Source organism: Epinephelus moara, chromosome 11 (genome assembly GCF_006386435.1).
Source record: "Epinephelus moara isolate mb chromosome 11, YSFRI_EMoa_1.0, whole genome shotgun sequence".
Classification (NCBI taxonomy): Eukaryota; Metazoa; Chordata; class Actinopteri; order Perciformes; family Serranidae; genus Epinephelus; species Epinephelus moara.
Window position 1 is genome coordinate 17,540,111 of NC_065516.1, and position 12,223 is coordinate 17,552,333.

The window sequence follows — 12,223 nt, forward strand, 5'->3', positions numbered from 1 at the left end:
TTTGACACAACACAGGTCCCTTGTGATCTCTGCACTGAGACCACCGTCACTTAATACACTTCGTTCTTCAGCCTGACCTGAACTCGAGGCCTCGGGCTCCTGAGTTACTGCGTGTAATAAATGCCAAACATCACTTTTCACTTTAGGACAGCAGGGGGTGGAGGATGACTACTGCACACATCACTTCATCTCGCCTGCCACAGCTGCAGTTTAATAGATAGATCCTATTACAATGAACGTATGATGTTGCACCCAAGATGAGGTAGCTGTAAACAGTTTCTGTGCAAGTATGCAAGAGGCAAATAATAAAACAATGAGCTTAAATTAAACATGACATCACTACAAATCAGGTTTCTTCAAAGCTTTATTTTGGAACATATTGTCAAAAGCCTTAAAAGGAACTGGAATAATATAAAATGAACACTTGAGTTGTTCTCACAGACAGAGGTCGAACTCTCTGGACTTGTCTGATCAGACTTATGTGCAAAACAGAGTAGCTATACAGGTATTAAACAGTAGCTGGTAGCTGACAAATGGCAGATGAAGTTTCTCTGTAATTGGCAACGGCCTACAAAGCGCAGACAGTATAGAAAAATAACAGGTCTGCCGATAAAAGGCAAATAAATACTCAAAGGCACTTCCATGTACAGTAACTTAAATCAGCATTAAAGAATGTCAATCATGTCAACATAACCCAAACTATCAAAAACATCAGGCTCACACACTTTCAAACACTTTCAGAATCTGCTGCCATCAATTTGGCAATGTTGGTATACAAAACAAAGTCTGTGCGCTGCACTTTCTTTCTCACACAATATAAATCTTATAAAAAAACGTTTCAAGCATGTAGAAACCGAGCAGAGTCAGTGGTTCTGCATTCTACCGTATCAGTGTACACCCCTTTATTCTCAACATCCAGTATGTCTTTCACGCAGATCCATTTTGCTCAATGTACATTTTGGACAAAGAGGCAGCCATCGACTTTGCCAGCTCCTCATCCCGTTTCCTCTGCATCTGCGAGTGTCTGCACCAGTCCTCGTAGTCCGGGTTGGGAAGACACTTGTCCAGAAGGACGTCATAGTGACCGTTGCTCAGCCAGCTCAGCCAAATAGCCGCTTTGGAAGCATCCTCCTCCCCGAGATAGTGCACCATGGTGGAGACGGTGGGGCTCTCCAAGCTCCCCCCTGTTGTCAGGTGGATGTTGACATTCAGCATCTGGCTCATGGCGAGAAGCTCAGGGTAACCCGCCCAGGTACCATCCTGCGCTGCGTTGATCAGGAACTCTCCGACGTCCCCTTCGATGATGGGGTTGAACTCGTCCAGGTGGTCGGCGATGTGGTGCACCGTCAGCTCCCTCAGCTCGCCGTGCCTGGACTGGTCCCCGTACGTGGCTTTGCACACAGCTCTGTACAGACAGTTGCCATCTGGAATGATGTGGTACCTGTATTTGCTCCTCTCCTGGAGATACTTGTTCTGTTTCTCCACTTCAGCCAGGTACCGGGTGACTTTATTGTTGATATCCTCTCGCTCCTGGCACCTCTGTGGAGGCGACTCCTGCAGAACGCTGAGCTCGAAGGCCCCTCTCTCATCTGATGCTGGGGCCGCTTTGCCACTGCTCACATCTCTAAAATTTTCCTTTATGAAGTCATCGGACAGATCTCCGGAGGGATCTAGCTCCTCTTCGTGTAATGAGGCCCATCCATTGCTTCTGATGGGGGCATTAGTCACTGAAACTGTATCATCATCGCTTGCATTTCCAACCGCCCTCTTGTTTTCCTCTGCTCTGGATCTACACATGTTGTTAGTGTCGAAAAGGTGATTTTCAACCAGCTCTGGGCAGTCAGGAAACAGCTCATCCGTGCCATTCCTCAGGTGATCTATCAGTTCCACAATCACATCAGAGTCACAGTCATCACAGAGGATTCTCTCACCATTATGGGAGTCAGGAGAGGGTGGTTTAGTCTTGGATTCCCTGATGACATGGACAGGCACAGTCCTCTCCACTCCATCAGGTCTGCGGATTAATATCTCAGCAGTGGATGTGAAGTAAACTGGCCTCATGGATGGAGCCTCGTAACATGAAAAGGCAGGCATGTTTGCGGAAGAAGCAGCGTCTCTCACCGGATCCTCGTTGGTCGTTGAAGTTGCGCCTGCTTGTGTAAATCCTGGCTTCTGGGCGTCAGAGGAACTCGGTGTTGTCCCGTTCAAGCGCTCAGATCCACTCGATAAAGTTATTGTAAGTTTGCGAGACGACCTCGGGTAGTGTGTCAGCACACTGTTGTACAACTGCATTTTGAAGGAGTCCTTTATACTGAACGCCGCAGCCGGGCTGTTACGGAAAGATGACAACGACACCTAAAAATACCCTCCATGTCATCAACAACAGCCAAGTTGTAGGGAACGTTTCCATGGTCCTCGGTGCTCGTAGCTATCGTTGACACACGGAGACGCGTAGACTGTCCACTTTAGACTTCTTGCGTCATTTGCTGTTGGGGTGCCTCCCTAATTTTAGACTTCAAACTGTAACCAGACACGAGCTGCTTTATTAGTGTCAAGGCAGACAGAATGAAACCGATACAACTTCCGTTTGAGGGCTTTCAAAATAAAAATCTTTATTGACAAAAGTTTTTAAAGTTAAATTGGCATTTGAGATAAGTTAAAAAATTAAGTATGGCTCAAACTCATAACATAAAATATGCATAAAATACATTACATTTGACAGTGCCTATAAAAAGGTCAATTCACCCCCTTGAATGTTACTTTTGTAGTAATAAGTAAATTCAATGTGCCGTTTCTTGACACTGATCAACAATAATAGACCCCACAAAAGTCACCTAACTTGATAACAAAATCTAAACTTACCCTAAAATATAATACAGTAAGTTACAATACAAAATGTGTCTGCACAAGTATTCACTCCCTTTAATTGTTTGAGTTTAATAAAGCCCACTTAAATCATCACTAGTGCAGCCTTTTGGATTTAAAACTTGCATATTCAGGTTAGAAGAATGGAAATTGACCGTGTAGTCAAGGGATTTTATTCGATTTTTCAAAAAGTTACTATCCTGTGCATGAAATGTCGTTACGCAAAGTTACATTTGCACCTATCCATGCTCTGAATATATTCATCTAATAGTGCTTCTGATTTGTTTTTAATGTCTACCTTTTGCACCTGAGTATTTTTAAGTGACTGTGAAACACTTCATATTTTGTTTACAATGTGTTGTACAATGATGCATCCATTATTTAATTTATTTATGTTGTGGTTGTTATCATTATATTCAAACTAAGTAAAGCAGGCAAAATGTTTTGCTGACTTGATCAACTATGATGATAAATCTTGACTTGTGCACTTTTGTCTTTCTGACTTTTCATTTGTTTTGAGATAACCAGTAGTTACCACATGGCTGTACAGTAATTCAAAGACCTCAGCTTAAATTGCCACGTTACCTCAAGGTATCAAACTGTGACAGACTTAGATGATGGGACTTAGATGATCGTACTGTGATGAATAACTTCATCTTTTTTTTTTTTGATATAGTTAACATGATTTATAAAAGGCAAAACAGCCCGTGTCTTTGCTGAGACACCATCCTTGACTAATAAAAAGGGTAACATATTGTTCAGGACTGGTTCCAAAACAAAGTGATTCATGAGAATTTTATTTTGAAGGCATTACCGCCTTACTTCCGGTATCGTTCACGCTGTTATTATTCAGCTTGACGCAGCTCTCCACTTTCAGGTCCTGACTGTGTGTCAGTGTATCAGTGTTTGACCACAAGTCGACAAATGTAAAACATTTGTCACAGTCAAATAAGTTGAGTGATGATTTGTGAAACAGTAACGCGTTCACGTAGGCAAATTTTATTATTATTTTCTCTATTTAGGCAAAATAAAATCCTCCTAACCCATTAACCTATTTTACCTATAAAGGGTGACATGAAAACTATTTAGGAAAAAAGTCAAGGGGGCCTAGGTTTGTAAGTATGACAAAAAAAACTAATTATTATCTGAATACATTCAACACCTCTCCTTTATTTCTCACTATGACAAGAATTAAAAACCAAACTTAAGCTCAAAACATCTAGAAAAATGTCAATCATTTTGAATTTGTTGTATTAATAATGTAAAAAAAAAATGAAAAATTCACTACACCACTATTTCAGGCCTGCCAAACAAAACAAAGTAGTTCCGCCAGCACTACAAGCAGGCTAATTATTATCAAAATACTAAAATTATTTTGAATTTTAATTTGTTCAGTCGATAGATCATTATTATTATTATTGTTGTTGTGGTTATCATTATTATAGTAGTAGTATTGATGTTATTATTATTTAGATTCAAACATGAATTATAGAGTGTAACACAGTGTATAATAATGGAAGTGGCTGATATTGACTCACTGGCAGCCGCAGCCTGCTGCATGCCTAACCTGCTCAGGTCTATTTTTAACACATTGACTGTTTCAGAGTGTCCGGTTGAAATCAGACTACTTGTGTTTGGGAAGAATGTGAGTGCTTAATATAGGCATTACCTCAGTGGAGTCAGTCACAGCGGTAGAGTCAACTAATAGTAACGAGAAACCATTAACTTACTAATTACTGACTAATTAAGTTAGCCTGCCCATGATGGGTTGCCCATTTGAATTTGTCAGGACTTTGTTAAACATATAAAATATTATAATATGGGGTGTTTTGGTGATGACAATTATACAATTAACTAGAGATTTCTTATTTCTCAAGTGGAGAAAAAAGTCAGTTTTCACTTGAGTGAAATGTATTCAATGATGATTATATTAAATGTGTTAATTTTTTTAACCTCAGTGATTTTTGTTTAACCAAATTAAATTTGGTGGGAGGGAATTAAGGGAGGGTGTGGGAGGGAGGGGGTTGTTGTGACAGTGCGGAAGGCCTCAGGACAAGCCTCACACAATCCAGCCCAACCAAATTATAGCTAAAGAAAACTACATCAACTATTGAACAGCTACCACAAAAAAAAAACCCACAACAAACTTCCATGCTATTTGGCCCTGAACAGACAGTACATGATGGCAAACTATCTGACCACCGTGACAGATGAGAAACTGAGTGTGTACAGACTCAGTGATCACAGCCTGGCCGTAGAGACGTGCAGACACAGGTAGACGTGGCTGCTTAAAGAAGACAGGCTGTGTCAGCTCTGTCCTCAGAGACAGAACATTTCCTGCAATGTAGCACATATGAGACATCAGAACAAAGTATAAATGTAAACCCAAAATTTTTGATTCACTATCAGACCAGACTAAAATGCAACATCTACTTGGAGAAAATAGTTTCAGCGCCATAGATGCAGCAAAGATATGTCAGTGCATGTCACAGCCTAAGAGATAACCAACACAACACTCCTTAACTTAAGTTTTTTTTCCCTCCTTGGATGTATGCATTTGTAATAATACCTTGGTGTTAATTGTTTTTGAATTTTCTCTGCCTTAAGTTGTAATTAGTCTTTGACAACACATAAGAAATGACATGTTAATAAAGCTTGTTGAATTAAATTAAATTAAATTAAATTAAATTGAACTGAACTAAACAAACTAAACTGAATTAAATTAAATTATTTTCAATTAAATGTAATGAAATGAAATTGAATTAAATTGAACTAAACTAAACAACCGAAATTAAATTATGTAAATAGAATTGAATTCTTTTAAATTAAATTAAATTGAACTAAACTTAACTAAACAAACTAAAGTAAATTAAATTATTTTAAATTGAATTGAATTGACAGCTTTATATTAAATTGTGGATGGACTTCAGCAATAAAATTTAACAGAAAAGTACATGTAGTCTTAATTCAGTATGATGAGCAGGAAAAGAAAAATGTGCATGTGAAATTATATTAAAATATGAAATAAATTGTGCAAAGAATATGCTTGCACTTGTCTAAATCAGTGATACTAAATCTTCCAAGAAAACAATTTGGGTCAGTTTAAGCAAAAGGGTATGTTATGCCTCCTTGAAATATGATATAAACTTCTTTCCTCCTCAGATGGATAGGTAACATCTTCAGTATTACAGAAAACTAGTTTGTTGGGCTAATTGTTTGAATCTATGTCCCAATCACCCATAACTCACCCTACAATAACCACCAGAGGGAGTCCGAGGGCCTTATGCTTGACAAGTGATGTTTCATTCAGGTAAAGTACCACCAACACACACGCGGAGGCGACATTTAGCCTCACAGAGAGACATGGACGCCTGTCTGGAACAAATGCATGCAAAGAGGCGATGCTACAGCAGCTGTCGCAAGGTTGTGCACCGCATACAAATGAGCGCATTGATCGTTTCCTTCGCGGTACTGTTGTCTCCAGTAACCTGAACTGGTGCACTAACCTCCAGCTGGTGCAAGGGTGGATCAACATCTTCTTTTACACAAACATATACACTGTCTTTTTTTTTTACATTCATTTTCTAATTACCGCGAGAAATAGAGCAACAGTCATTGAGATAGTGTTAATATTATAAAGTAAATGACGCCAAAATGACAGTGTGATTCAGCCGCAGATGGGTTGCAACAAACCAGTTACAACAGTGAGAGCGCAGTAGTATAAACACAACAATGGGTTTCTTCTTGATGTGCACGATGATATAGTCATATAATATTTATGTTAGGCTTACACATGCACTATAGAAAGCAATTAAATGCCTTAAATAATTCTGCACGGTGTGATACCAAACCCACAAAGTGCGATAATGATACTAAACTTATTACCGAATACCACACAGGCGCACCACAAGCCACAATCTGCAAAAAAATGTATAGCCTGTGGTAATAATATTGTGATTTTTTATCTTTGAGCGAGATGTTACCACGAGGTCCGCAGTGCTCTACACCAGCCTGTTGTTGTTGTTGTTGTCATTCTGCCTGCCCGCCTGAATCAACGCCTCTCTGAGCTTCATAATTTAATAAACAAGGTGTTGGTGTTTGTTTTGGCTTTGTTATGGGGGGGTCTGCAGCAGTAATCGCTGAGCGAGACTGTATCCATGTCAGTGGAACAAGCCATGCTGATGTCAGAGATTTTTCCTCTGCCCTCCACGGTGGGAGGATCTCTGTGCGTTGAGTCACGCAGCTGTCAAAGATAGCTGTCACCCAGTTTCAGGATCAAACACACAGTCAATGAGAAAAGGGCTTTGAGCCGAAGGGACGCGGAGATCTCAGGTAACCCCCTTTACGTCTCCAAACAAGGACGAGCAGAAGAGAAAACAACCCTTAAAAAAGAAGGGGGGGAAGAAGAAGAAGAAGAAGAAGAAGAAGGAGTGAGTTTTGATGAATAAGGATTTTCGGATATTCGGATACACGCTGGGGATATCTGGAGGAAAGAAGAGAAACACTGCACTAACACAAAGACAATTTTCTTGTGCGCTTCACGGGGGGAAAGTGAGCGTTTTCGGACGGAGATGAAGACGAAAAAGGGTAGGTGTGATGCTTTTTGAGTGAAATAAAGTCAAAATGAGTTTATGTAAGCGGGAGACACCGCACATAGCGATTATCAGAGCGATTTCCCTCATATGCAAACCATGCAGTCTATTGTTTCCTTTCCAGACATGACAGGGGGCTTTTTCTGCCATGTGCTGGCGCGGTGTCAAAAGTCGATATATCTAGTTTTGCACATCATTTGTGTTTTTTTAAAAAACTGTTTTATTCGACTTTGACACAATAACAAACCAATGTATCGACGTGTGTGTTGGTTTTACTTGTCACGGTGTAATTCGGCTAACTTTAACGTCAAAACTAACGTGAACGAGGCTTCTTTTTAGATTTGAATTTAAGCTAATTAAAGTGACGTATGCTACATTTGTGTCGAAGTTTGACAAAAAGTGATGGCACGAGTCAAAGTTAGTCGAAGAGTTTGTTACATTTGTTACACTACGAAGCTTTAAAAATCGATATGTAGCATGTTTTAAGTATCAGCTACAACCGGAAACACTTTCAGCACCTTTAATTTGTATCTAAATCCAAATGTAGGCTAATGTTCATCCTGACCTCATTGTGGGAAGTTGCTGCTGCCTTGTTACATTCACGGACCTCGTGGTGCAGCGCGCACACACAATAGAAAACCCCCTACAAGTTGTTTAAACTCACAAAACCAGCGTCTTATAAGCTTTTCGACATATTTTCTGGCCACATTGTAAAGCTACGGTGTGTGTGAGGAAGTTAAGTTTATGGCGAAGTCAGTGTTTGCGTTTAGAAACTTTTAAATTGCATACAACGAACCACGCAGCCCTGGATTCTTTTGTTTAGTCTGGAGACGCTGATTTGCAACAGGTCTCCCCTCCCCCTTCCCTCTCTCTCCAGCCTACGTAATTACCTCATCCTGTTGGCCGCTCAGACTTGGGAACTTTCTTACTCCTTTCCCACTAGTTTGTCTCAGAGCAGGCTGCAGGGCTAGTGGATTAAATATCCTCTGAATCTTAATTCAGTGTTTTCTTTTTGGGGTCTGGCCTGCCTGCATAAACAGCTGCTGGTATCATGTATAAACTGTGACCAAAACATCACAGGAGCAAAAAAAGTATGTCTTTATATTTTTAATTTGTGCCAAACAATTAACAGACTAACATGGCAGACTTAAATCTGACTAAAGTTTATAAGCTGGTTTATTTTCCCGTCATTCAGTGTAATTCAAAGGCCCAAATCCTGTTTGATCGTGACTGACTTTGATTAGACATGCCCCAAAACGCCAAATTAAATAAGAAAGCAACTCTGTAATCTCTGTAAACACACTGCTGCCTTTCTTCAAAACAAATCTCCCTCTCTACAGGGATTGTTCTTGTGGTCAGCCTGGTGTACTTTACATATCCAAGCATGCAAGGTGTGCTCCCAGCCTGTGCAATAGACCTGGCTTGTATTTGTCGAGGCAGGTTTTATAACTGACACAGCATCAGACCAGCCTTTGTGACGTCCCCTCCCCTACCCTTCCCTCCCTCCCTCCCTCCCTCCCTCCTTCCTCCTCCTCCTCCTCNNNNGCTTGTATTTTCGAGGCAGGTTTTATAACTGACACAGCATCAGACCAGCCTTTGTGACGTCCCCTCCCCTACCCTTCCCTCCCTCCCTCCCTCCCTCCCTCCTTCCTCCTCCTCCTCCTCACACCCTCCCTCGCTCCTTATATGAATCACATGGCTGAACTTGACAGCTTGCTTCTGACACATCAGCTGCCTCCCAGACAGCTTGTGTTTGGTGAGCGGCTGCGGCAGAGCGGGCTAGGCGGCTGACAACAGGGTGGCTGACATAAGAGGGCGCATATTCTTTTGTCCTGCTCTCACACACTCTTTTCTCCTCACTCGCGCTCGCTCGCACAGGTTTGATGATGCTGTCGGGGAGTGAGACGGATGACGAGGACAGCGTGGACACCCCCCTGGATCTGTCATCCAGCTCGGGGAGTAACGGGAAGAGGAAACGGCGTGGAAATCTGCCCAAGGAGTCCGTTCAGATCCTCAGGGACTGGCTGTACGAGCACCGTTACAATGCTTACCCCTCTGAGCAGGAGAAAGCTCTCCTGTCCAAGCAGACTCAGCTCTCCACACTACAGGTATGGACACAAATAAGATAGATAAGATAACATGACATAAGCTTTTTCCACTATTAATCCCTGAAAGTGTAAACAGACCACTGTACAAGTCAAGAGGAAGCAAGTGTGAGCCTGACTGAATCATTTCCTGCCTAGATGACAAACAAAACATGACACATAAACAGTGAATTGAAGGTCATCCAAACCAGCTTGATGTTGCAACATTAAAGTCTGAGACAACGTGAGTAAACTCACTCCCTGTGTGCTGTGGGCTTGGCTGAGGCACTTGGACAGGAATTTCCCTCCCTCCAGCCCCTTTCCATCCCAGCTGTCTGGGAACAATGCAGAGTCATTTACATGGTTAGAGCTGCAAGTCTCCCTGAGCCAGTTACGACTAGCCTGAAGGACTGAGGAAGAAAGAAGAGAGATGACCATGATTACTGCTATGACTAAGGAGATTACTTTTTTATTGAAGACTATTTAAAAACAGGATTAAGAATTCCAAACTTGACTTTTTTTGTTGAAAGTTAATATTTAGTTTCTCATGCTTTGAGATCCTAATCTTTGGGCTGGTTTCTCATGTCTGCAGTGCTGAAATGAGATGCAGAAAATGCTAATGGTGTAAAATATACAGTCTCTGGTGTGAAATAGTGCATGACGGGTGTTGTTTACCCTTTCATTTTGATTTTTCTATTGAAAACACAGGTGCAGTCTGCACCTGGGGATAAGTGTACCAGCAGATTTTCTTTTAAGTTGCAAGGCAGAACATGCGGCTTTCTCACAGCATGGATTCTTGTTGTTGTCTCCTCCAGGTGTGCAACTGGTTCATTAACGCACGGCGGCGACTTCTTCCAGAGATGCTAAGGAAAGATGGCAAAGACCCTAACCAGTTTACCATATCCCGAAAAGGCAGCAAAGCGGGCGACAGCTTCTCTGACAGCTCCCAGTCCCCGAAACACAGCAGTCCTGCAGCCGGTACAGAGGAGAGCTACGACAAACGTGTACTCCACCCCTCCAGCTTCGAACCCGCCATGCCCGGCGTCCTGAGGAAGGCAGCTTCTCCCTCCATACCCTCTCCAACCTCCTTGTCCCCCTCCCCGGGGCTCATGCCCACCCGCCCTTCTGTCATCTGTCACACCACTGTCACCACAGCAATGCAGGCCAGCCCGACAGCCTCCCACCCCTCTGTGCCAGGAATGAACTGTGACAGGGCAGCTGAGCTGTTGCAGGCCGCACAGGTCCAGGCGCTGCTCAGGTGCCAGGAGGAAGGGCCAGGCAGCCAGCCGCTCCCCACCACTACCACCATCCTCGGCAGCACCGGCATGGAGGGCAATCTGAGCCCCCGCAGCGGGCTCTTCAACACCCCTCCCCCCACCCCTCCAGATCTCACACAAGACTTCAGCGGCTTCCAGCTCCTGGTGGACGTGGCCCTCAAACGGGCTGCAGAGATGGAGCTACAAGCCAAACAGCTGGTCTCCTAAAAGTGACAGAAGAAGAAGAGGGAACAGAGACTGACTTTGTGTCTCGACTGTAGAACGCCCCTGAGTTCAGTGACTTGTCTGCACGCAACAGAGAACAAATCCACATAAAAGCCTGATCATTTCTATTTTTGGTATACCAATCAAATTGATGAGGATGTTTTTTTATTGAAAAAAAAACTGTATCGAGGTGCCTTGGCTGTAAGTTGTTTATTCATTTCACATACATGCGTATGTATCTACATGTGTATCTTATTTGCACACAGGGACCAAAAATGTTATCAGAGAAATGCTGCCTGTCTTATGTCTTTCCATTATACTGTTCATCATTTTAGAGAACGGAGCGAGAGCTAGAACCAGCCCTGCTTCACAGACCGGTCACACAGATTGGTCGCGTCCACACACGTTTACCGTTGTACATTTCAGAGATCAGTTCATAATTGGTCTGCCTCATTTGTTTGCACACTAAAGGCAGAGGAAGGTCATCTCAGTGTCTTAAACATACTTTGCTCTCAGCATCTATGACAAACTTATTCACTACTGTAGTAAATGTTATGTGTTTTCATGAGTATAAGTATAGTTTTGATTTTGTAATTTACTTTTAGCTATTTTAAAAGAAACCTCTATGCTTTTTTTTTTTTTTTTTTTTACTCTTTTCCCCACCAAGGGATATTTCAGATGACCAATGTAGCAGGTTCTTAGTCTGAGCCTTCATCCCATCACTCAGCGAAAACAACGGCCAGTGGACTGGAAAATTAAACACTACAGATGTCTTTTCTGAATTTGCTGTTTTACAACCTGACAAAGACAGCATTTTTGAAATCACCAAAAAAGCATTTTCATGTATAATAGGACCATGTGTATAGTTAATGTGACATGATGCCCAATGATGTGATTTCTTTTCATACTGTGCAATGTTTGTGGCAAATAGGGGTCACATGGGATTCAAATAAAGTTTTGTTTTTCTACATCTCAGAATCGATCGTTTGGTATTTTCCCCGCTGCGGATCACTCAGATCATGCGCATTCGTGTTCTCCTAAATCCCACTGAACTTTGTGAAGATTACTGATTCATCCCTTAAGGATAAAGACAGCGTATTGAGTCAGAACATTCAGTAAATAAAAGGAGGGAGAGCGGGAAGACAGAAATAGTATAGCATTCGTGTCTTTCCACAGGCTACCGTTAGGCATTCAGAGACAT

At 42.1% G+C, this 12,223-nt stretch overlaps 2 protein-coding genes across 2 annotated transcripts; one reads left to right on the plus strand and one right to left on the minus strand.

Moving 5' to 3' along the window:
* Nucleotides 1-346: 346 nt before the first annotated feature.
* Nucleotides 347-2,560, minus strand: LOC126397657 (OTU domain-containing protein 1). Its single transcript, XM_050056573.1, has one exon. It carries the CDS (start codon nucleotides 2,290-2,292, stop codon nucleotides 928-930), a length of 1,365 nt encoding a protein of 454 aa, XP_049912530.1. The 5' UTR covers nucleotides 2,293-2,560; the 3' UTR covers nucleotides 347-927.
* Nucleotides 2,561-7,116: 4,556 nt separating this feature from the next.
* Nucleotides 7,117-11,992, plus strand: tgif1 (TGFB-induced factor homeobox 1). The gene is made up of 3 exons (XM_050057297.1): nucleotides 7,117-7,452; nucleotides 9,336-9,565; nucleotides 10,357-11,992. The coding sequence occupies exons 1-3, from the start codon at nucleotides 7,437-7,439 to the stop codon at nucleotides 11,023-11,025; spliced, it is 915 nt and encodes a 304-aa protein (XP_049913254.1). The 5' UTR covers nucleotides 7,117-7,436; the 3' UTR covers nucleotides 11,026-11,992.
* The last annotated feature ends 231 nt before the right edge of the window (nucleotides 11,993-12,223 follow it).

What these genes read in the sequence shown, in the direction of transcription:
- tgif1 (XM_050057297.1), top strand. An exon ending in CTCAGCTCTCCACACTACAG is followed by an intron (nt 9,566 to 10,356) that starts GTATGGACACAA and finishes TGTCTCCTCCAG; the next exon opens with GTGTGCAACTGGTTCATTAA.
- LOC126397657 (XM_050056573.1), bottom strand. Translation starts at nt 2,292, where the DNA reads ATGCAGTTGTACAACAGTGTGCTGACACACTACCCGAGGTCGTCTCGC.